The sequence below is a fragment of the Oncorhynchus nerka genome, linkage group LG26 (genome assembly GCF_034236695.1).
Source record: "Oncorhynchus nerka isolate Pitt River linkage group LG26, Oner_Uvic_2.0, whole genome shotgun sequence".
Taxonomy (NCBI): domain Eukaryota; kingdom Metazoa; phylum Chordata; class Actinopteri; order Salmoniformes; family Salmonidae; genus Oncorhynchus; species Oncorhynchus nerka.
Window position 1 is genome coordinate 37,115,597 of NC_088421.1, and position 25,897 is coordinate 37,141,493.

The following is a 25,897-nucleotide window of genomic DNA, read 5'->3' on the forward strand; positions in this document are numbered from 1 at the left end:
TAGGAAGTGCAATATGACCCCATAGACACTATATATTCGATTGGCAATGACTTGAAAAACTACAAACCTCAGATTTCCCACTTCCCGGTTGCCATATGAGTTCTGTTATACTCACAGACATCATTCAAACAGTTTTATAAACTTCAGAGTGTTTTCTATCCAAATCTACTAATAATATGCATATATTAGCAACTGGGCCTGAGTAGCAGGCAGTTAACTCTGGGCACCTTATTCATCCAAGCTACTCAATACTGCCCCCAGCCATAAGACGTTTTAACAGACAGACTATTTCACTTATAGTTCACTGAATCACAATTCCAGTTGGTCAGAAGTTTACAAACACTAAGTTGACTGTGCCTTCAAACAGTTTGGAAAATCCCAGAAAATTATGTCATGGCTTTAGAAGCTTCTGATAGGCTAATTGACATCATTTGAGTCAATTGGAGGTGTACCTGTGTGGATGTATTTCAAGGCCTACTTTCAAACTCAGTGCCTCTTTGCTTGACATCATGGGAAAATCAAAAAATGTTTTTTTGACCTCCACAAGTCTGGTTCATCCTTGGGAGCAATTTTCAAACGCCTGAAGGTACCACGTTCATCTGTACAAACAATAATACGCAAGTATAAACACCATGGGACCAGACAGCCATCATACCGCTCAGGAAGGCGACGCGTTCTGTCTCCTAGAGATGAACGTACTTTGGTGCGAAAAGTGCAAATCAATCCCAGAACAACAGCAAAGGACCTTGTGAAGATGCTGGAGGAAACAGGTACAAAAGTATCTGTATCCACAGTAAATGAGTTCTATATCAACATAACCTGAAAGGTCACTCAGCAAGGAAGAAGCCACTGCTCCAAAACCGCCATAAAAAGCCAGACTACGGTTTGCAACTGCACATGGGGACAAAGATCGTACTTTTTGAAGAAATGTCCTCCGGTCTGATGAAACAAAAATAGAACTGTTTGGCCATAATGACCATCGTTATGTTTGGAGGAAAAATGGAGAGGATTGCGAGCCGAAGAACACCATCCCAAAAGTGAAACACGGGGGTGGCAGCATCATGTTGTGGAAGTGCTTTGCTGCAGGAGGGACTGGTGCACAAAATAGATGGCTGCATGAGGCAGGAAAATGATGTGGATATATTGAAGCAACATCTCAAGACATCAGTCAGGAAGTTAAAGCTTGGTCGCAAATGGGTCTTTCAAATGGACAATGACCCCAAGCATACTTCCAAAGTTGTGGCAAAATGGCTTAAGGAGTAATGGAGTGGCCATCACAAAACCCTGACCTCAATCCTATAGAACATTTGTGGGCAGAACTGAAAAAGCATGTGCAAGCAAGGAGGCCTACAAACCTGACTCAGTTACACCAGCTCTGTCAGGAGGAATGGGCCAAAATTCACCCAACTTATTGTGGGAAGCTTGTGGAAGGCTACCCATAACATTTGACCCAAGTTAAGCAATTTAAAGGCAATGCTACCAAATACTAATTGAGTGTATGTAAACTTCTGACCCACTGGGAACGTGATGAAAGAAATAAAGCTCTAATAAAATCTCTATTATTATTCTGACATTTCACATTCTTAAAATAAAGTGGTGATCCTAACTGACCTAAGACAGGGACTTTTTTACTGAGTTTAAATGCATTTGGCTAAGGTGTATGTAAACTTCCCACTTCAACTGTACACACACACACACACACACACACACACACTGTGCACAAATAAGCATGTTCACATTGGAGGAGACGTCTGGGACCATATGGCGTGGCTCTTTGTAGACGGCTTTAAGACGAGACATTCCTTCCTGATTAGCATGACATGGTTAATTTAGTTAAAATGACACTGTCATTCCTCCTGCATATCAAGGAGCTCACATCCACACACAAAACTACTATCTGTTCTAATCATTCATTAGAATCATGCTTACAATATTCATAGTTGAATGAATATATCCCATCCCATAGAGTTTAATGTATTATTCCAATCAGTCTTCTACTCATCCCATGAGCGTGCATTCTAAATGAAACAACATTTAAACTGGTTAGAATGTCATCCCAGTAGAGCCTTACCCACCAGTAGTGAAGCATCTTTCTGGAACTGGGTTTAGGTGAGCTGGGAGAGGACTTAGGGAGGCAGAGCTGTCAGGATTGATTTCATTTGAAGAGAGGATGAAGGCTCCGGAGGCTGGTCCTGGTGGTATAGAGGGGATTAGCCTCTCTGTCATCCATACGTAGCCTTTATCCCATTTAGCCATTTGGCAGGAGGCTTTGTGTACGTGTGTGTGGAGGAGGAGGAAAGGGTGCTGCGTCGTGTGTGTGGGCGGAGGAGGAGGAGGAGGAATGGGTGCTGAGTGTGTTTACTATTACGTGCATCTGTGTAGAAATCAGAAGGATCACTCCAGATCCAAGGCGAAATTCGACATTTGTGCAGGTCCACTGGATGTCGGGAGACACTGTCAGAACCAGCCCAAGATCCCTGTACTGGGATTCAACCCACAGTCTACAGAGCAGGAGCTCATCGCCACTCCACCATCCGTCCACAACAATATACCAAGTCAGAGTTGTCTCTGTTTCATCCCTATCCCAAACCTTCACCCCTAATTAACCCAGTCAGAATGAATGCCTACACTTCACACTAGAGCTGTTTCTGTGTTTGTCACAGAACGTTGGGAGATGAAGTCAGTTTACTCGTCAAAAATAAACGTTTGTCCAAGGACGTTGGGGCATGAAGTCCGACTGTGATATCTTGTTGGTATAAATATAGGTTTTCATATATGGACTGTATGTCTGTCTGTGAATGTGTTTCTAAATGTATCTGTGTGTGTGTCCCTCTGTGTTGTGGCAGGGTGCAGTGGGAATGCCGTTGTTGTTGAATTAGTATGTTGAGCGTGATACAGCTGTGCCGTTGCGGCGAGGTGTGTGTGAGAGAGAGAGGTGGCAGACGCTCCAAACACTCCCCTTCCTCTCTCTACTCTGATCAAACAGAAACGCTATCTCTACCTCATTCTGCTGGTATCTTTTCTATAGTTGAATCCTGGCAGAGTCGTGCTCCCCTCCCTGCAGAAAACGTAGCAGTAGGTGTTTCTTCTATTCTCCAGGGGATACTTTCTCTCTACCGCATGGAGATAAAAAAGAGAATAAAGGAGAGGAAGGATGGAGAGAGACGAGACGGAGAGGGAGCAGTTAAACTGTTCTTCTCCTCTTCTCCCTTCCCCCTTCCTCTTCTCTCCTCCCGCTTCCTGTTCTCCCACCACTCCCCATTCCTCCCTGCCCCGGTCTTTGACATCACATGTGCTGCGGCCAATCTGAGGCTTTGTTCCGCCCACATTCCTCTCCCTGGCTCTACCCCCTCCGCTGGCCCCTTATATATCCCCCTACAGTCCCGGCAGCAGAGTGTACAATGTGCTGCCAGAGAATCAGCAGCAAGCAGGGCAGACGCAGCAGAGAGACAGAGAGAGAGGGAGGAAGAGACAGGGAGAGTGTGAGTAGGATTTCTGCGCTTTATGACCAAAACCTCACAATACCTCCCACTCTACCTATTCCTCCCTTTCTCCTCTGTGCTCTGAGACAGAGAAACCTCCTCTGGTTGTCTCTATTTCTTGCTCCAGGCCAGTGCTGACTACTACTGAGGAGAAGATAGCTGAGGCAGAGGCAGCTCCAGGAGGATCTGCTGCCTGGTCTGCGCCTCCAGCCTCCACCTCCTCTTCCCCTGCGGAAGGCTGGGTTAGTCCAACAGGATGGGCTGCACCACTAGCAAACTGGCCTGCAGGCCTCCAACCCAGCCCCCAGGAGCCCCGACCCCTGGACAAGACAATCAGTCCCTGAGCCAGCTGGAAGCCCAGGGGCCCAAAGGCCCGGAGGTCCTATCCAGTCTGGAGCGCCTTTCCCAGGCCACGGGCGGCATGGAGAAGTCCTGGTATCGCTGCATCTTCCCCTTTGGCATCATCTCGTTGGTAATCGGTGTGTCGGGCACGGCTGTTACTTACACATACAATGACCTGCCCCTGACCAAAGTGGTGACGGTAGTGTTGCTTATAGCCGGACTGGTGCTGACACTGACCGCCGCCGCCTGCTGGACGGTCCACAAGAGAAAGAAGAGGAAAAAGAAAGAGAGGGCTTCAGGAGCCGGAGGAGGAGGAGGGAGCTCCTTTACCTCAGAGCAGTGCCCCTTGTGAGGAACACCTGGAGCCTGGGATATTCTGACCACACAGGGACATGAGAGAGGAGAGAAGCCCCAGGAAGGGAGCACCGCCGGGGGGGAGGCTAGCCACCACCACCAGCCCTCCCTAGTCTTTATGGAGCCTAGCTGCTCTTGGCTCAGCTCATAGCTCGGGAATAGGTGTGAGCAGGAGGAGGATAAGGACTCGGGAAGAGGTGTGGAGGAGGAGGAGGACTCAGGAAGAGGTGTGGAGAGGAGGACAAGGACTCAGGAAGAGGTGTGGAGAGGAGGATAAGGACTCAGGAAGAGGTGTGGAGAGGAGGAGGACGAGGACACAGGAAGTGGTGTGGAGAGGAGGAGGATGAGAACTCAGGAAGAGGTGTGGCGAGGAGGAGGATGAGGACTCAGGAAGAGGTGTGGCGAGGATGAGGGCTCAGGGTTCACAGACAGACAGACGGGCGGAGGAAGTACCTGTGGAACTCTGAGGAGAGAGAGACAGAGGGAGAGAGAGACGGATGGGTCTGGCATGCGGGTTCACCACCTCCTCACACACACAAGCTTTTACAGTCGGACAGCAGGTGTCCAGTGTCAAAACAACCTCTCAGGAGACATGCACACACACACCCTGAGACCCCCTCACACACATTGACACACGCAGCGGGAGCCTCACAGACACTTAATCCGCTATGCCGAGCTGCTGCCGGAGTCAGTGCTGCCGTCACCGGCCGTGTCAGTCGCGGCATTCCTCCCAGCCAGGACAGGTGACAAGCCGACCGACCGGTGAAAAGTGGGCCAGCGAAGGCAACTCGACACCGGGCCGAAAGAGGAGTGCACCCGCGTCAGTGCCCCGCGTCATTCACTCGTCCTGTGACACTGCAGCAATGTGTTGGGGCTTTTTTTACGCAACGGGAGAGTGGAACCTGAGTCCGCCAGGATCTTACTGGCAGCTGGTGGTAGAGGGACGAGGAGAGGACCAGGAGAGGGCAGGAAAATGATGTGTTTATTTGTGCGAGTGTATTTGTGTAAGTGTGTGTGTGTGTGTGTGTGTGTGTGCAAGAAAGACATTTTACTGGACCGAAAGAGTATGTACAGAACCTGTGGACTTTTTCCAGTGTAAGAACACAAGAACTAATGTATGGAACAAAGAAATCACACATCTACACTATTACACTAGAACAGAGTGACCAGCCCCTTCAGTATTACAGTAGTAGGTCATTGTCTGTGCCTTTGTGCCTTTCTGAGGCACAGAAAAGACTACTATTCTAGACTGTGGAATACAGACCAAGGAGGAGAATATTCCACATGGAGTCATAAAGGCCCAAAGGAAACCATGGCTCTGCCTCAGCCATTGATAACAAAAAAGTCTGAGTTTTTAGGTCCAGCACTGGTATTAATCCTCTCAGTGAAAAAGGGACAGAAAGGCATTTTCCACTATGTTTTTCTCCATGCAGCCATTCTGAGAGTGGAGAGTGGAGTGGAGAGAGCTGAGTGAGTGACTGCACTGCACACCTGACACACTGTAGTGTGACTATGGGCATTGACCTCTGTCAGTTTTTCTGCAGTCGTAGGACCTCAGCTCCTCTCTCACAGAGAGAGAAAGAGAGAGAGTGAGCAGGGGACAGGATGGGATAAATGAAGGACATTACTGCTGGGGGGACATTCCACCGAGGGACACTTTGACTTGGTGACACTCCACTCTGAGGGACCCCTCCCGTCCCCTTTTCAGTGCCTTGAGCGAGTGGAGCAGAGAACTGGAGAGCTGGATCATGGAAAAAGGCTCTGACTTGTGTGTTACCCGTTTCCATCTGCTCTTCTGAGAATTTCCCCCTCTCTCCTCCTCTCCCTCCTCTCCCTCTCCCTCTCTCTCTCTCTCTCTCTCTCTCTCTTTCCTCTCTCCCTCTCTCCCTCTCTCCTCCTCTCCCTCTCTCCTCCTCTCCCTCTCTCTCCTCTCTCTCCTCCTCTCCCTCTCCTCCCTCTCTCTCCCTCTCCTCCCTCTCCCTCTCTCTCCCTCTCTCTCCCTCTCTCTCTCTCTCTCTCTCCTCCTCTCCCTCTCCTCCTCTCCTCTCTCCCTCTCCTCTCCCCCTCTCTCTCCTCCTCTCCTCCTCGCTCTCTCCTCCTCTCCCTCTCCTCCTTCTCTCCTCCTCCTCCTCCTCTCCTCCCTCTCTCTCCTCCTCTCTCTCCTCCTCCCTCTCTCCTCTCTCCTCTCCCCCCTCTCTCCTCCTCCTCCTCCTCCCTCTCTCCTCCTCCTCCCTCTCTCTTCCCCTCTCTCTCTCCTCCTCTCCCTCCTCCTCTCCCTCTCCTCCCTCTCTCTCTCTCTCCTCCTCTCCCTCTCTCTCCTCCTCTCCTCTCTTCCCTCTTTCCACCTCTCCCTCTCCTCCCTCTCTGTCCCCTCCGCTCCCTCTCTCTCTCCTCTCTTTCCTCCTCTCCCTCCCTCTCCCTCCTCCCTCTTTCCTCCTCTCTCTCTCCTCCTCTCCCTCTCCTCCCTCGACCCTGACAGACAGACAGCTATCTCAGGGGGAGACAACCCTCCTTCCCTCACATTATTATTACCATTCAAACATTTCCCACTCCCCCCTCACCATTTTTCTCATCTCACGTGGAATACCCCGTTGTGACTGACCACTGGAGGAGACTGGGACTACTGCAGCACGACAAACACACACACGCAAACACCAACACACACACACGCAAACACACACCAAGACCGGTTTTCCATCCTTTCCTCTCTTTCCTCAATGTTCCTGAAAAATTAGGAAACTGCTCTGTGATCTGGGAAACCCTCTCTTGCGGTGGTGAGGATTTATTAATGGCATTGATTTGATTGGACCATCCTCATTTCGTACTGATGAATCAGTGTTTTAAAAGGATCTGTACAGGTTTGTGTCATTAGGGAATAGAGGCAGTGTACTCATCTAGCTTCTCTCAATAGATGTTCTGAGAATGAATAGGCGAGGCTACACAGTGTTACTGAGACCACCACTTGGGCTGATTGTCTTGATAATAGAACTAACATATTGATGGTTGTCTTGATGATTGAACTGACATATTGATGGTTGTCTTGACGATAGAACTAACATATTGACGGTTGTCTTGACGATAGAACTAACATATTGACGGTTGTCTTGACGATAGAACTAACATATTGACGGTTGTCTTGACGATAGAACTAACATATTGATGGTTGTCTTGACTACTACAGTGTATCTCTGGATGCGTAGAGAGAGTTAAATGGATGTAGATTAGAATGCACATACACGTGAACAGAGGTAGAGAAGGGAGTCTGGCCTTCAGTCTGGAGCGGTGCCTGTTTTGAACGGGCTCTCCCCTTGAGAAAAGTGTCATTGATTAGCCAAGTATTGATCCAGTCCCATAGAACACCAATGGCATCTAGCATGGTGTTAAATGTGTCTATGCATAAAGAGAAATCAGATACATAACCTTTCAGTGCCAAAGACTCGGTCTGCATCCCAAATGGCACCCTATTCCATATATAGTGCACTACTTTTGACCAGAACCCGGGTCATATGTAGTGCACTATATAGGGAAAAGGGTGCCAATAAAGACGCAGCCTCTCTCCACTCACAGGTCAGCCTCAGCTCTATGGTTACATGTCTAGTGTAGTAGGATAGACATTCAATGGCATGGATCAGCCCTTTCTCCTGCTTTTGCCTTTGTCCTGAATATGTTGCAGCTTATTGTGTGTGAATGTACTTTAACTATGTCCTCTATTGAACGTGTTAGTCAGTACAGCTTTGTCTTATATCCTCTATTCTTCAACCCAGCCAAACTGAGGTGAGCTCTACTGCGCTGGCCTACTGGAATTATGCTGGAAACATTTGATGAACTAACGCAGTATGGTTCAGATTGGCACAATAGTGTGAAAAGGCTGAGAGAGAGAGAGAGAGAGAGAGAGAGAACAGAGAGAGAGAGAGAGAGAGAGAGAGAGAGAGAGAGTCAGCCAGATCAGAGGCAGTAGAGATGACCAGGGATGTTCTCTTGATAAGTGCGTGAATTGGACCATATTCCTGTCCTGCTAAGCACTTAACATGCAACGAGTACTTTTGGGTGTCAAGGAAAATGTATGGAGTAAAAAGTACATTATTGTCTTTAGGAATGTAGTGAAGTAAAAGTTGTCAAAAATATGAATAGTAAAGCAAAGTACAGGTACCCCAAAAAACTACTTAAGTAGTACTTTAAAGTATTTTTACTTAAGTACTTTACACCACTGGTCATGCTGAACTGAATATTATTATTATTCGTAGTTAGAATGCTTTACTGGAAACGGCACTGAAAATGTCTCTGAACTCTGGCTGCTCTGGCGCAGGATCAAGGCAGTGGTCCTGGCCTTCAGCCACAGAATAGGAATGCTGCCTTCTTGTCCTTTTTGTTACTGGACAGAATAACAAGTGGCTTTAATGGCTGAAGTAGCTGGCTCCTCCAGTACTCTCACTGGGCACAGACGTTAATTTAATGTCTATTCCGTTCAACGTAATTTCTTTGAAATGACATGCAAACAGCATTGATACAACCAGTGTGGCCACAGTGGGATGTGTATATAATTCTATGTGCTTTACAGCCAGCTCTACTGACTTGCGTAGTCACGGCATGCCATACATTGTTAGTGGAGTTTGGCATGACAACGGACACGACCAAGGAGTCAGGCTGAAGCTCAAACAGGCCTGCTACCAGCAGGCTAGCTTCAAAAGGCCTTTTCACATGTGGTTATCCCAAGTCTATACTTAACCCCAGATGCTCTTAGTCCTGGGCTACAAACGCTAGAGCAGGGGTTCTCAAAGTGGGGTCTGCAGACACCTGGGAAGGGGAAAACTGAAAACTAGCTGTTATTGGCCGAGAGGTTTGGAACTCTCTTTCTTATTGGTCTATTAACTCATTTACTGCAGAACAAAACTCCATCCGATCAAAACATCATGACATTTTAGGAGGACTTTTCCAACAGCTCTTACAGCATTATCATAAGTAAAATGCTAATTAATTACTTAAAAATCATACAATGTGATTTTCTGGATTTTTGTTTTAGATTCCGTCTCTCACATGTTGAAGTGTACCTATGATAAAAAAAATTACAGACCTCTACATGCTTTGTAAGTAGGAAAACCTGCAAAATCGTCAGTGTATCAAATACTTGTTCTCCTCACTGTAAATATAATGTTTGACTGCACTGGGCCTTTAAAACAGCAAAGTTGTATCTGTCTCATGACAAAATGTGTAGAATTGCAGGAAATGTGCTTGAAAACTGCAACATTTTTTCTCTGATGTCAAGAGGCGAGCTTTAAAATGTTCCTTTCCCTGGCCAGAGACTTGGTTCATCCAGCCATGCACTGCTGAAGTCATGGTAAAACTGGACTTGTTCTGATTAAGAGGGGGTCCCTGTTGAATTCCCTTTTTTCCCTCTTGCACTAGTTGAACACGATTAAAGAAGACGATTAAAGAAGCCAGAGGAACATATTTATTTCATGAGTCTCTGGTGACGTATTTGCCACAAATAGTCACATAACATCGTTTTAAATTGAAAGGAAGCCAAGTCTGAATATCAAAAGAAGCAGGGTGGGATATTTATAAAAGAGATGATTTGTAGGCAGCGCTCTGAGAATCCCTTAAAGAGAGAGAGACAGACAAGGCCCCAGGTGGTTCTGATGTTTACTGATGATTCTCTCTCTCACACTCTGAGAGAAGAGAGTTGTGCAATTTCATTGAGGGAAATGGACCACAAAGTGCTATGTGCAGGGAATACAGTCACAAGTAGTTAGGCTGTCATTCTAACCACACACATATACACACTGAAACACAGACATGGACACACACCGACACCCACATGCGCACGCACACGGATACGCACAGTCCGACACGTAGGTCTCTGAACACCATGCATGTACTGTGTGTGTATTCAGCTGTGTGAGTTCAGCTGTGTGCTTGCTTCTGAGGAGAACATCTTGTTATGTAATTATATATACAGTACGTAGTAGTACTTGATGTGATACTTGAATAGCACTTAGGTCGTATTCATTAGGGCACACTGTAGCAAAAGATTTTACAACGGAATATGAAAACTAACGTTTCTCATTGGATAAGTTCAGGCACTTCCACACTACTTCGGTCTGTTTTCTTCCGTTCGGTGCCTAATGAACACGTCCCTGGTATGAGGTGATGTAAAGATGGAATGATGATTGTGCTGCAAAAGAGAAGAGAGAAAAAGAGGGACATCTACCTCTACTCCGGGTGAGGGATGTCTTTAACAAATAGCGGACAGCCATGTCTGTCTGCTGAAACCAATGCTGTTTATTTGTCACTAGTGACAGAAAATGTATGTCTCTCTGCCCATTATTCTGTGGTGAATACAACTGTAGATCTATTTGTATATTTATACTCTATGTCTGTCTGAACGTGTATATTTTAATTTTAATTGTTGTAGTACACCTTTCCTGCAGTCGAATGACCTAGTGGCCTCATGGGTGGAATGTTATTCATATTTTTCACAATTTCATAATTAATAAACATTATTTTTTTAAACCCACCGAAAATCTGGTGTTTGTTTCTATGTCAAACAGTTTTGTTATATTTCAGTCTTCTGGGATGTATATGAAGTGTAATATTGGGATTCAAATTCAAAATGAAATACATTTCCTATCTGGCATCTTCTTTTTTTTTTTTTTTGCCCATAACCAAGTGTGTGAGGTGTATACTTTTGTTTCAAAGTAGATTTGTTTGACTACCAACAACCACTCTGTGTGACCCTGATTTAGCCCACTGCAGTAAAAGGTTATTTAAAGCAGTGATGTGAAAATCCCCTCTTTCTGTCATCTCTTGGTATAAGGTTTTGATCGAAGAAAGGATAACTCTGTTTTGGCTAAGAAGTTTAAAGGGATAGACTGCTTTCAAAGTAAGGAAACACATATCTAAATATATGTCATTTAGCTGAACTGTCCCTTTAATTTGACCATAACACAATTACTGCTTGTGAGGTGTTTACAGAGCTGTTGAGTCTTCATTGATGCTCAGGTTAACCTGGACTCCAGGTTTATCCCTATAGATCTGTCAGGATTTCTGTTTTGCAGGACTGGGCTAAAAATAGAGGAAGAGTAGGGGGAGGGAAGGAGTGGGTGGAGAGAGAGGGGGAGTGGGTGGAGAGAGAGGGGGGGTGGGAGGAGGGGGGGGGTGGAGAGAGAGGGGGGGAGTGGAAGAGAGAGAAGGGGGAGGAGCAAGAACGAGAAAGAGAAAGACAGTGTGCTATATTCTTTTTCCAAAGAATGATTTGTTTATTTAAGGGACAATAGAATTCCCAGAACACAACCTCCTCGTCATAACTAGATCATAACAACACTTAACCAACAGTGTTGAGAGAGTGCTTCCATTTATAAACATGTTTCCTTCATCATTGCATCACCTCTGTGCCAGAGTCATCATCTCAGTCATTAAACCAGCTATGTGCTGTCTAGATTCATATAACCTGTTTTGTCAATTGTAACTGTCATTACAAAACAGGAAACCTGTCTCATCACAGAACATTGTAGTGAAGAAACTCAGGGAATAAATCTGCTATCACTAAGGCCCAGAGATGTTCCTTGTCAAGTCACATGGTCAAGGCAAAACGGAGGGCCCGGGAAGTTGGCTCAACAAAAGGCACCACCTACTGGTGAAATAGAGTTTTCAGAAATTCATATTCACGACAAAAGCCAGTATCATATATATATATATATATATATATATATATATATATCTCTCTCTCTCTCTCTCAAAATATCAAGTAAACCATTGTTGTTGCGGGCAAGTGTCTATCTCGCACTGTAATATCCATTAACTGCCCTGCCTCTGACACACACACACACACACACACACACACACAAACCTTGCACGCAGGCACACACACACACACACACAATCACTCTCTCATTATCATTATGTTCCATTCTCCTCCTCTGTCTCTTTCCATTTGTTTTTTCCTACCATCTCTCCTGCTCTCTTTCACTATCTCTTCTTTCTCTATCTCATCTTTTCCTTTCTCTCCCTTTGCTTTCACTCTCTCTTCCTTCACTCTCTCTTCCTTCACCCTCTCTTCCTTCACTCTCTCTTCCTTCACTCTCTCTTCCTTCACTCTCTCTTCCTTCACCCTCTCTTCCTTCACTCTCTCTTCCTTCACCCTCTCTTCCTTCACCCTCTCTTCCTTCACTCTCTCTTCCTTCACTCTCTCTTCCTTCACCCTCTCTTCCTTCACTCTCTCTTCCTTCACTCTCTCTTCCTTCACTCTCTCTTCCTTCACCCTCTCTTCCTTCACTCTCTCTTCCTTCACCCTCTCTTCCTTCTCTCTCTTCCTTTCCTTCCTTCACTCTCTCTTCCTTCACCCTCTCTCTTCCTTCACTCTCTCTTCCTTCACTCTCTCTTCCTTCACTCTCTCTTCCTTCACTCTCTCTTCCTTCACTCTCTCTTCCTTCACTCTCTCTTGCTTCACTCTCTCTTCCTTCACTCTCTCTTCCTTCACTCTCTTCTTTCTATTTATCTTCCTTCACTCTCTTCTTTCTATTTATCTTCCTCAAATCAAATCAAATGTTTTATTTGTCACATACACATGGTTAGCAGATGTTAATGCGAGTGTAGCGAAATGCTTGTGCTTCTAGTTCCGACAATGCAGTAATAACCAACAAGTAATCTAACTAACAATTCCAAAACTACTGTCTTATACACAGTGTAAGGGGATAAAGAAGATGTACATAAAGATATATGAATGAGTGATGGTACAGAGCAGCATAGGCAAGATACAGTAGATGGTATGGAGTACAGTATATACATATGAGATGAGTATGTAAACAAAGTGGCATAGTTAAAGTGGCTAGTGATACATGTATTACATAAGGATGCAGTCGATGATATAGAGTACAGTATATACGTATGCATATGAGATGAATAATGTAGGGTAAGTAACATTATATAAGGTAGCATTGTTTAAAGTGGCTAGTGATATATTTACATCATTTCCCATCAATTCCCATTATTAAAGTGGCTGGAGTTGAGTCAGTGTCCGTGTGTTGGCAGCAGCCACTCAATGTTAGTGGTGGCTGTTTAACAGTCTGATGGCCTTGAGATAGAAGCTGTTTTTCAGTCTCTCGGTCCCAGCTTTGATGCACCTGTACTGACCTCGCCTTCTGGATGATAGCGGGGTGAACAGGCAGTGGCTCGGGTGGTTGATGTCCTTGATGATCTTTATGGCCTTCCTGTAACATCGAGTGGTGTAGGTGTCAGGGCTCCGGGCAGCCGAGCGGAAATGGAGGAAAACTCGCCTCCCTGCGGACCTGACATCCTTTCACTCCCTCCTCTCTACATTTTCCTCCTCTGTCTCTGCTGCTAAAGCCACTTTCTACCACTCTAAATTCCAAGCATCTGCCTCTAACCCTAGGAAGCTCTTTGCAACCTTCTCCTCCCTCCTGAATCCTCCTCCCCCCCCCCTCCTCCCTCTCTGCAGATGACTTCGTCAACCATTTTGAAAAGAAGGTCGACGACATCCGATCCTCGTTTGCTAAGTCAAACGACACCGCTGGTTCTGCTCACACTGCCCTACCCTGTGCTCTGACCTCTTTCTCCCCTCTCTCTCCAGATGAAATCTTGCGTCTTGTGACGGCCGGCCGCCCTACAACCTGCCCGCTTGACCCTATCCCCTCCTCTCTTCTCCAGACCATTTCCGGAGACCTCCTCCCTTACCTCACCTCGCTCATCAACTCATCCCTGACCGCTGGCTACGTCCCTTCCGTCTTCAAGAGAGCGAGAGTTGCACCCCTTCTGAAAAAACCTACACTCGATCCCTCCGATGTCAACAACTACAGACCAGTATCCCTTCTTTCTTTTCTCTCCAAAACTCTTGAACGTGCCGTCCTTGGCCAGCTCTCCCGCTATCTCTCTCAGAATGACCTTCTTGATCCAAATCAGTCAGGTTTCAAGACTAGTCATTCAACTGAGACTGCTCTTCTCTGTATCACGGAGGCGCTCCGCACTGCTAAAGCTAACTCTCTCTCCTCTGCTCTCATCCTTCTAGACCTATCGGCTGCCTTCGATACTGTGAACCATCAGATCCTCCTCTCCACCCTCTCCGAGTTGGGCATCTCCGGCAGTTTGCCCACGCTTGGATTGCGTCCTACCTGACAGGTCGCTCCTACCAGGTGGCGTGGCGAGAATCCGTCTCCACACCACGTGCTCTCACCACTGGTGTCCCCAGGGCTCTGTTCTAGGCCCTCTCCTATTCTCGCTATACACCAAGTCACATGGCTCTGTCATAACCTCACATGGTCTCTCCTATCATTGCTATGCAGACGACACACAATTAATCTTCTCCTTTCCCCCTTCTGATGACCAGGTGGCGAATCGCATCTCTGCATGTCTGGCAGACATATCCGTGTGGATGACGGATCACCACCTCAAGCTGAACCTCGGCAAGACGGAGCTGCTCTTCCTCCCGGGAAGGACTGCCCGTTCCATGATCTCGCCATCACGGTTGACAACTCCATTGTGTCCTCCTCCCAGAGCGCTAAGAACCTTGGCGTGATCCTGGACAACACCCTGTCGTTCTCAACTAACATCAAGGCGGTGGCCCGTTCCTGTAGGTTCATGCTCTACAACATCCGCAGAGTACGACCCTGCCTCACACAGGAAGCGGCGCAGGTCCTAATCCAGGCACTTGTCATCTCCCGTCTGGATTACTGCAACTCGCTGTTGGCTGGGCTCCCTGCCTGTGCCATTAAACCCCTACAACTCATCCAGAACGCCGCAGCCCGTCTGGTGTTCAACCTTCCCAAGTTCTCTCACGTCACCCCGCTCCTCCGCTCCCTCCACTGGCTTCCAGTTGAAGCTCGCATCCGCTACAAGACCATGGTGCTTGCCTACGGAGCTGTGAGGGGAACGGCACCTCAGTACCTCCAGGCTCTGATCAGGCCCTACACCCAAACAAGGGCACTGCGTTCATCCACCTCTGGCCTGCTCGCCTCCCTACCACTGAGGAAGTACAGTTCCCGCTCAGCCCAGTCAAAACTGTTCGCTGCTCTGGCCCCCCAATGGTGGAACAAACTCCCTCACGACGCCAGGACAGCGGAGTCAATCACCACCTTCCGGAGACACCTGAAACCCCACCTCTTTAAGGAATACCTAGGATAGGATAAAGTAATCCCTCTCACCCCCCCTCCCCCTGAAAAGATTTAGATGCACTACTGTTCCACTGGAGGTCATAAGGTGAATGCACCAATTTGTAAGTCGCTCTGGATAAGAGCGTCTGCTAAATGACTTAAATGTAAATGTAAATGTGTCCTGGAGGGCAGGTAGTTTGCCCCCGGTGATGCGTTGTGCAGACCTCACTACCCTCTGGAGAGCCTTACGGTTGAGGGCGGAGCAGTTGCCGTACCAGGCGGTGATACAGCCCGCCAGGATGCTCTCGATTGTGCATCTGTAGAAGTTTGTGAGTGCTTTTGGTGACAAGCCGAATTTCTTCAGCCTCCTGAGGTTGAAGAGGCGCTGCTGCGCCTTCTTCACGATGCTGTCTGTGTGAGTGGACCAATTCAGTTTGTCTGTGATGTGTATGCCGAGGAGCTTAAAACTTGCTACCCTCTCCACTACTGTTCCATCGATGTGGATAGGGGGGTGTTCCCTCTGCTGTTTCCTGAAGTCCACAATCATCTCCTTAGTTTTGTTGACGTTGAGTGTGAGGTTATTTTCCTGACACCACACTCCGAGGGCCCTCACCTCCTCCCTGTAGGCCGTCTCGTCGCTGTTGGTAATCAAGCCTACCACTGTTGTGTCGTCCGCAAACTTGATGATTGAGTTGGAGGCGTGCGTGGCCACGCAGTCGTGGGTGAACAGGGAGTACAGGAGAGGGCTCAGAACGCACCCTTGTGGGGCCCCAGTGTTGAGGATCAGCGGGGAGGAGATGTTGTTGCCTACCCTCACCACCTGGGGGCGGCCCGTCAGGAAGTCCAGTACCCGGTTGCACAGGGCGGGGTCGAGACCCAGGGTCTCGAGCTTGATGACGAGCTTGGAGGGTACTATGGTGTTGAATGCCGAGCTGTAGTCGATGAACAGCATTCTCACATAGGTATTCCTCTTGTCCAGATGGGTTAGGGCAGTGTGCAGTGTGGTTGAGATTGCATCGTCTGTGGACCTATTTGGGCGGTAGACATCCTGGTCCGTGACTGGGCTGGATTTCTTCTTGTAGTCCGTGATTGACTGTAGACCCTGCCACATGCCTCTTGTGTCTGAGCCGTTGAATTGAGATTCTACTTTGTCTCTGTACTGACGCTTAGCTTGTTTGATAGCCTTGCGGAGGGAATAGCTGCACTGTTTGTATTGGTCATATTACCAGTCACCTTGCCCTGATTAAAAGCAGTGGTTCGCGCTTTCAGTTTCACGCGAATGCTGCCATCAATCCACGGTTTCTGGTTAGGGAATGTTTTAATCGTTGCTATGGGAACGACATCTTCAACGCACGTTCTAATGAACTCGCACATCGAATCAGCGTATTCGTCAATATTGTTATCTGACGCAATACGAAACATATCCCAGTCCACGTGATGGAAGCAGTCTTGGAGTGTGGAGTCAGCTTGGTCGGACCAGCGTTGGACAGACCTCAGCGTGGGAGCCTCTTGTTTTAGTTTCTGTCTGTAGGCAGGGATCAACAAAATGGAGTCGTGGTCAGCTTTTCCGAAAGGGGGGCGGGGCAGGGCCTTATATGCGTCGCGGAAGTTAGAGTAACAATGATCCAAGGTTTTTCCACCCCTGGTTGCGCAATCGATATGCTGATAAAATTTAGGGAGTCTTGTTTTCAGATTAGCCTTGTTAAAATCCCCAGCTACAATGAATGCAGCCTCCGGATACATTTACATTTACATTTAAGTCATTTAGCAGACGCTCTTATCCAGAGCGACTTACAAATTGGTGCATTCACCTTATGACCTCCAGTGGAACAGTAGTGCATCTAAATCTTTTCAGGGGGAGGGGGTGAGAGGGATTACTTTATCCTATCCTAGGTATTCCTTAAAGAGGTGGGGTTTCAGGTGTCTCCGGAAGGTGGTGATTGACTCCGCTGTCCTGGCGTCGTGAGGGAGTTTGTTCCACCATTGGGGGGCCAGAGCAGCGAACAGTTTTGACTGGGCTGAGCGGGAACTGTACTTCCTCAGTGGTAGGGAGGCGAGCAGGCCAGAGGTGGATGAACGCAGTGCCCTTGTTTGGGTGTAGGGCCTGATCAGAGCCTGGAGGTACTGAGGTGCCGTTCCCCTCACAGCTCCGTAGGCAAGCACCATGGTCTTGTAGCGGATGCGAGCTTCAACTGGAAGCCAGTGGAGGGAGCGGAGGTTTCCAGTTTGCAAAGAGTCAAATAAAGTTCGTTCAGAGCCATCGATGTGTCTGCTTGGGGGGGGATTTATACGGCTGTGATTATAATCGAAGAGAATTCTCTTGGTAGATAATGCGGTCAACATTTGATTGTGAGGAATTCTAAATCAGGTGAACAGAAGGATTTGAGTTCCTTCACTATCTCTTCTTTCTATTTATCTTCCTTCACTATCTCTTCTTTCTATTTATCTTCCTTCACTATCTCTTCTTTCTATTTCTATTCCATCACTATATCTTGCTTCACTATCTGTTCTTTCTATATGTCTTCTCATCACATTGCCAAATAGAGATCCACCTACACCTCCAAATGTAGCATAAATTGTTGTTGTCAATTATCACCACACATGCCGTATAATGCATATATTATTTGTCGCTCTACATGACTAACGTAAAACAAGGCATGACTAACGTAAAACAAGACTATAGCCTAGGTGACGGTAATGTGAAATATATGTCTTGATGTAGCATTCCATGAACTGAAAGCCCTGTACAAATTACAGATGACCTAGTAGTCAATGGTGATGTGTGTTTGGGGCTGGGTGGAGGGAGGTGGAGTAGAGGGGTGGAGAAGGGTGAAGAGGTTAGTAGGGCCAGAGTGCAGATGGAGGGGAAGTAGTTACCTGGATGTTTGAGGTCCGTACAGATACAAATTACAGGAATTTGTCAGGTGTGCTCAACTGCCCCCTGCACCCTCACCCATCCACAGAGGCTTACTGTCAGTGTTCTATTCTGACTTACTGTATTGTTCTATTCTGACTTACTGTATTGTTCTATTCTGACACACTCTATTGTTCTATTCTGACACACTGCATTGTTCTATTCTGACACACTGTATTGTTCTATTCTGACACACTGTATTGTTCTATTCTGACACACTGTATTGTTCTATTCTGACACACTGTATTGTTCTATTCTGACACACTGTTTTGTTCTATTCTGACACACTGTATTGTTCTATTCTGACTTACTGTATTGTTCTATTCTGACACACTGCATTGTTCTATTCTGACACACTGTATTGTTCTATTCTGACACACTGTATTGTTCTATTCTGACACACTGTATTGTTCTATTCTGACACACTGTATTGTTCTATTCTGACACACTGTTTTGTTCTATTCTGACACACTGTATTGTTCTATTCTGACTTACTGTATTGTTCTATTCTGACACACTGTATTGTTCTATTCTGACACACTGTATTGTTCTATTCTGACACACTGTATTGTTCTATTCTGACACACTGTATTGTTCTATTCTGACACACTGTTTTGTTCTATTCTGACACACTGTATTGTTCTATTCTGACTTACTGTATTGTTCTATTCTGACACACTGTATTGTTCTATTCTGACACACTGTATTGTTCTATTCTGACACACTGTATTGTTCTATTCTGACTTACTGTATTGTTCTATTCTGACACACTGTATTGTTCTTTTCTGACACACTGCATTGTTCTATTCTGACACACTGTATTGTTCTTTTCTGACACGCTGTATTGTTCTATTCTGACACACTGTATTGTTCTATTCTGACACACTGCATTGTTCTATTCTGACACACTGCATTGTTCTATTCTGACACACTGTATTGTTCTATTCTGACACACTGTATTGTTCTATTCTGACATACAGTATTGTTCTATTCTGACACTGTCAGTGTTCTATTCTGACATACAGTATTGTTCTATTCTGACACTGTCAGTGTTCTATTCTGACATACAGTATTGTTCTATTCTGACACTGTCAGTGTTCTATTCTGACATACAGTATTGTTCTATTCTGACCCACTGTCAGTGTTCTCGTCTGACATACTGTCAGTGTTCTATTCTGCCATACAGTATGGTTCTATTCTGACCCACTGTCAGTGTTCTCGTCTGACATACTGTCAGTGTTCTATTCTGACATACAGTATTGTTCTATTCTGACCCACTGTCAGTGTTCTCGTCTGACATACAGTATTGTTCTATTCTGACACTGTCAGTGTTCTATTCTGACATACAGTATTGTTCTATTCTGACACTGTCAGTGTTCTATTCTGACATACAGTATTGTTCTATTCTGACCCACTGTCAGTGTTCTCGTCTGACATACTGTCAGTGTTCTATTCTGCCATACAGTATGGTTCTATTCTGACCCACTGTCAGTGTTCTCGTCTGACATACTGTCAGTGTTCTATTCTGACATACAGTATTGTTCTATTCTGACCCACTGTCAGTGTTCTCGTCTGACATACTGTCAGTGTTCTATTCTGCCAAACACTCTCTAAGACATCAGGTCCCATATTCATAAGGCGTCTTAGAATAGGAATGCTGATCTGGAATCAGTCTTTTATTTTAGATCATCCTGAATATGATTACATGGACAGTGAGGACCTGATCATAGATCAGCATTCCTACTCTGAAGCTTCATGATTATAGGCCCTGGATGAATGATAATTAATTCAGAATCAGAGCTGTGCGGCATAGTGTACTCCAGACCATAGAATTAGGAATACAGCAGTGTTGAGTGTAAATTACTACGGTCATCTGTCTCTTTGTTTGGGAGATATCCAACAATGCCTAGTAGTGGAAATTAAAAAAGGACAATTATTTCTCAGTGCTGATGACTCACTGCCTCTGCTGCTTTGTTCATACTGTATGTTGATGGTGGTGGTGAAGATGTTGATGAAGGAGCAGAATGGAGCAGGACAGAAATCAAGTATTAAACAAACAGCATAGGCCTGGGACGTTTGGATGAACATCACAGATGACGAAAAAAGCTGCAACATTAATCACAGTCCACTTACTTTATCTTGGTGCAATAAATCAAATGTATTTATAAAGCCCTTCGTACATCAGCTGATATCTCAAAGTGCTGTACAGAAACCCAGCCTAAAACCCCAAACAGCAAGCAATGCAGGTGAAGGAGCACGGTGGCTAGGAAAAACTCCCTAGAAAGGCCAGAACCTAGGAAGAAACCTAGAGAGTAACCAGGCTATGAGTGGTGGCCAGTCCTCTTCTGCCTGTGCCGGGTGGAGATTATAACAGAACATGCCCCCCCCCCACCACCACCACCACTACACTCTCGTTGGTACATCTAGTATGTCCTACTCTCTCCTGAAAGCTTTTAGTCAGGGGAACCTGAGTAGATCACACACTCTACTTAATACCTGGCTACATCTGAATTGGCTAAGAGAGCCTGTGTGTGCTAAATTGCTCTTCCATCTGTAGTAATTTCTCTAAACAGGTAGAACAACAGCTTCTGATAGTGTACATGCCTCACTCTTCTCTTCCACCAACCACGGCTTTTATACAAATGACATGACACCTTTCGAGAGCAAATTGATGTTTGTAAGGCAACCTGAAATGACAGTCTGTTGAATTGTATTACCAAAAGAACAAAGCTAAATATGACCTTGTCTGGGGACAACAGAACTGTTCTTTTGCAGTAAACACCACAATGGATGCTTTGGACTGCACAGGAGAACCCACCTTATTTAAGGCCTGAGGAGTTGCTTTGGAAACAGTAACAGGTTATAATACAGGTTAAATCTCATAGGTCAATCCCCCACAACAAAAATAGGTTTACAATTTCACACAAACATGCCTGTGTAGAATACACAAACACCAAGACGGGTTAACTTTCTCTTACCATGAAGAGTGGTACTGTTGTAATATGTACCGGGAAATATACATGCAATGTACATTACATTCAAATCAAATACAACAGGTGTAGACCTTACAGTGAAATGCTTACTTACAAGCCATTAACCAACAATGCAGTTTTAAGAAAATACAAAAATAAGTAAGAGATAAGAAGAGCAGCAGTAAATAACAATAGTGGGGCTATACAGGGGGCTAACGGTACAGATAACAGTACCCCCGTTACAGGGGCTAACGGTACAGATAACAGTACCCCCGTTACAGGGGCTAACGGTACAGATAACAGTACCCCCGTTACAGGGGCTAACGGTACAGATAACAGTACCCCCGTTACAGGGGCTAACGGTACAGATAACAGTACCCCCGTTACAGGGGCTAACGGTACAGATAACAGTACCCCCGTTACAGGGGGTAACGGTACAGATAACAGTACCCCCGTTACAGGGGGTAACGGTACAGATAACAGTACCCCCGTTACAGGGGGTAACGGTACAGATAACAGTACCCCGTTACAGGGGTAACGTACAGATAACAGATAACAGTACGGTACCAGTACCCCGTTACAGGGGGTAACGGTACAGATAACAGTACCCCCGTTACAGGGGGTAACGGTACAGATAACAGTACCCCCGTTACAGGGGGCTAACGGTACAGATAACAGTACCCCCGTTACAGGGGGTAACGGTACAGATAACAGTACCCCCGTTACAGGGGTAACGGTACAGATAACAGTACCCCCGTTACAGGGGGTAACGGTACAGATAACAGTACCCCCGTTACAAGGGGTAACGGTACAGATAACAGTAGCCCCGTTACAGGGGTAACGGTACAGATAACAGTACCCCCGTTACAGGGGGGTACAGATACAGTACCCCCGTTACAGGGGTAACGGTACAGATAACAGTACCCCGTTACAGGGGTAACGGTACAGATAACAGTACCCCGTTACAGGGGTAACGGTACAGATAACAGTACCCCCGTTACAGGGGGTAACGGTACAGATAACAGTACCCCGTTACAGGGGTAACGGTACAGATAACAGTACCCCGTTACAGGGGTAACGGTACAGATAACAGTAGCCCCGTTACAGGGGTAACGGTACAGATAACAGTAGCCCCCGTACAGATAACAGTACCCCCGTTACAGGGGGTAACGGTACAGATAACAGGACCCCTGTTACATGGGGTAACGGTACAGATAACAGTACCCCTGTTACAGGGGGTAACGGTACAGATAACAGTACCCCCGTTACAGGGGGTAACGGTACAGATAACAGTACCGCCGTTACAGGGGGTAACGGTACAGATAACAGGACCCCCGTTACAGGGGGTAACGGTACAGATAACAGTACCGCCGTTACAGGGGGTAACGGTACAGAGTTAATATGCGGGGGCACCGGTGTAGAGGAAATTGAGGTAATATGTACATGTAGGTCGAGTTATTAAAGTGTCTATTTACAGATAATAACAGAGTTGCAGCAGCGTTCCAAAGAAAATAGTCTGGGTAGCCATTTGATTAGATGTGCAGGAGTTTTATGGCTTGGGGATAGAAGTTATTTAGGAGCCTCATGGACCTAGACTTGGCGCTCCGGTACCGCTTGCCGTGTGGTAGCAGAGAGAACAGTCTATGACTAGGGTGGCTGGAGTCTTTGACCATTTTTAGGGCCTTCCTCTGACACTGCCTGGTATAGAGGTCCAGAATGGCAGGAAGCTTGGACCTGGTGATGCACTGGGCCGTACACACTACCCTCTGTCGTGCCTTGCGGTCGGAGGCCGAGCAGTTGCCATATCAGGGAATAGGTTTTGTCGTGCCCTCTTCACGACTGTCTTGGTGTACTTGGACCATGTTAGTTTGTTGGTGATATGGACGCCAAGGAACTTGAAGCTCTCAACCTGCTCCACTGCAGTCCCGTCGATGAGAATGGGGGCGTACTCGGTCCTCCTTTTCCTGTATCCACAATTATCTCATTTGTCTTGATCACGTTAACGGAGAGGCTGTTGTCCTGGCACCACACAGTCAGGTCTCTGACCTCCTCTCTATAGGCTGTCTCGTCGTTGTCGGAGATCAGGCCTACCACTGTTGTGTCATCAGCAAACTTAATGATGGTGTTGGAGTCGTGCCTGGCCATGCAGTCATGAGTGAACAGGGAGTGCAGGAGGGCCCCTGTGTTGAGGATCAGCGTGGCGGACCCTTACCACGTACCCTTACCACCTGGGGGAACCCGTCAGGAAGTTCAGGATCCAGTTTAGTCCCAGCTTTTTGATGAGCTTTCAGGGCATTATACGCTGGGCAGCTCTCGGCTGTACTTCCCTTTGTAGTCTCCAATAGTTTGCAGGCCCTGCCACATCCGTCAAGCGTCGGAGCCGGTGTAGTACAATTCGATCTTAGTCCTGTATTGACGCTTTGCCTGTTTGATGGTTCGTTGGACGGCATAGTGGGATTTTTAAAATTATTATTATTGTTATTTATTTTTTTACCCCTTTTTTTCTCCCCAATTTCGATGTATCCAATTGTTGTAGTAACTACTATCTTGTCTCATCGCTACAACTCCCGTACGGGCTCGGGAGAGACGAAGGTTGAAAGTCATGCGTCCTCCGATACACAACCCAGCCAGCCGTACTGCTTCTTAACACAGCGCACATCCAACCCGGAAGCCAGCCGCACCAATGTGTCGGAGGGTACACCGTGCACCTGGCAACATTGGTTAGCGCGCACTGCGCCCGGCCTGCCACAGGAGTCGCTGGTGCGCGATGAGACAAGGACATCCCTACCGACCAAGCCCTCTCTAACTCGGACGACGCTAGGCCAATTGTGCGTCGCCCCACGGACCTCCCGGGTCACGGCCGGTTACGACAGAGCCTGGGCGCGAACCCAGGGACTTTGATGGCACAGCTGGCACTGCAGTACAGCACCCTTAACCACTGCGCCACCCGGGAGGCCATAGTGGGATTTCTTATCAACTTCCATGTTAGAGTTCCGTTCCTTGAAATCGGAAGCTCTACCCTTTAGCTCAGTGGGGATGTTGCCTGTAATCCATGGCTTCTGGTTGGGGTATGTACGTAGTCACTGTGGGGACGACATCCTCGATCCACTTATTGATAAAGCCAGTGACTGATGTGATGTACTCCTCAATGCCAACGGAAGAATCCCGGAACATATTCTAGTCTGTTCTAGCAAAGCAGTCCTGAAGTTTAGTATCAACTTCATCTGACCACTTATTTTATAGACCAAGTCGCTGGTGCTTCCTGCTTTAATTTTTGCTTGTAAGCAGGAATCAGTAGGATAGAATTATGGTCAGATTTGGAGGGCGAGGGAGAGCTATGTACGCGTCTCTGTGTGTGGAGTAAAGTTGGTCTAGAATTTCTTTCCCTCTGGTTGCACATTTAACATGCTGATAGAAATGAGGTAAAACTGATTTAAGTTTCCCTGCATTAAAGTCCCCGGCCACTAGGAATGCAGCTTCTGGATGAGCGTTTTCCTGTTTGCTTATGGCAGTATACAGCTCATTGAGTGCCGTTTTAGTGCCAGCATTGGTCATTACAACCCCCTTTACATTTCATAGGTAATTCCCCTTTACATTACATTACAAACCCCTTTACATTACATAGGTAATTCCTCTTTTCCAGGGGAATGACAGATGTGTGGCAGAGAAACAATGACATACCACCAAGCATTGATCTGATATTACTGATGATGTCTCTCATACTTAGTCTGAACCTTTCTAGCACTCTAACACTCTCAGAGGACCCGCCCTAACGCTCATATATCACAGCCGCACGCACAGTGGCAGGTTTATGGCATGACTGTGATGCAGTGTGGCTTTATACAGTGAGCCACCTAGAGCCAAAATTGAGCTTTTCAGTAACAGTTTCCATGTTTTATCTGGGATTATACCACCTAATATTTCTGCTGTAAGAGTCTACAGACAGATTTCTATAGTAGGAGTCTTCTGTTGTATGGTTGGTAGTAGTGGTACTGGGTGTTGTGGGGGTGGTGGCAGGATCAGGATGAGAAGGGGATGAATGGAGGACAGACAGAGAGCTAGGGAGAAAGGAAGAAGAAGAATTACGCTACTATCTATGGTGTCTCTAGCTGTTTATCCCACCGTAGTTCAAGTTATCGTTACTCATTGTGTATTTATTCCTTATTGTTCCATTTTTTCTATTTCTCTTTTTTTCTCCCTCTGCATTGTTGGAACGGGTCCATAAGTAAACATTTCACTGTTAGTCTACACCTGTTGTTTACGAAGTAATTAACAAATACAATTTGATTTGATGTATTTGATTTGTAATATACACTGTTGTAGGATTCTTCTGATGTATGGGTTGGTAGTGGGGGTGTTGTGGGGGTGGTGGAAGGATGAGAGGTGATTTTGGGACAGGTACTGAAGATTCAATGATGAACTCGGGAGGAAATAAGGATTAGGCTTCTGTCTGTGGCTGTCCTATATTTGAATAATATAATCACTGTGAGATTCTTCCTCTGATGTTTGGGTTGGTGGTGGTGAGTATTGTGTGGCAGGATGTTTTACCTTTATTTTACCCAGACAGGTTAACAAATTCTTATTTACAATGATGGCACATGTTGGTTCAGGAACTGAAGATGAACGGAGGAAGAATACAAGATACATATGGAGGGACAACTAGGGAGAAAGGAAAGGGTGAGGTAGGATGAATTCGGGAAAGAGTGGGACATCATGTAAACTGGGACAGCT

At 46.4% G+C, this 25,897-nt stretch overlaps 1 protein-coding gene across 1 annotated transcript; it reads left to right on the plus strand.

The window, feature by feature from the left end:
* Window positions 1–3,414: 3,414 nt before the first annotated feature.
* LOC135564947 (transmembrane protein 100) lies at window positions 3,415–5,999 on the plus strand. The gene has a single exon (XM_065011027.1). The coding sequence runs from the start codon at window positions 3,739–3,741 to the stop codon at window positions 4,174–4,176; it is 438 nt and encodes a 145-aa protein (XP_064867099.1). The 5' UTR covers window positions 3,415–3,738; the 3' UTR covers window positions 4,177–5,999.
* The last annotated feature ends 19,898 nt before the right edge of the window (window positions 6,000–25,897 follow it).

Bases quoted from the DNA above. Each gene is read 5' to 3' on its own strand.
- LOC135564947 (XM_065011027.1), top strand. From the start codon at position 3,739: ATGGGCTGCACCACTAGCAAACTGGCCTGCAGGCCTCCAACCCAGCCC.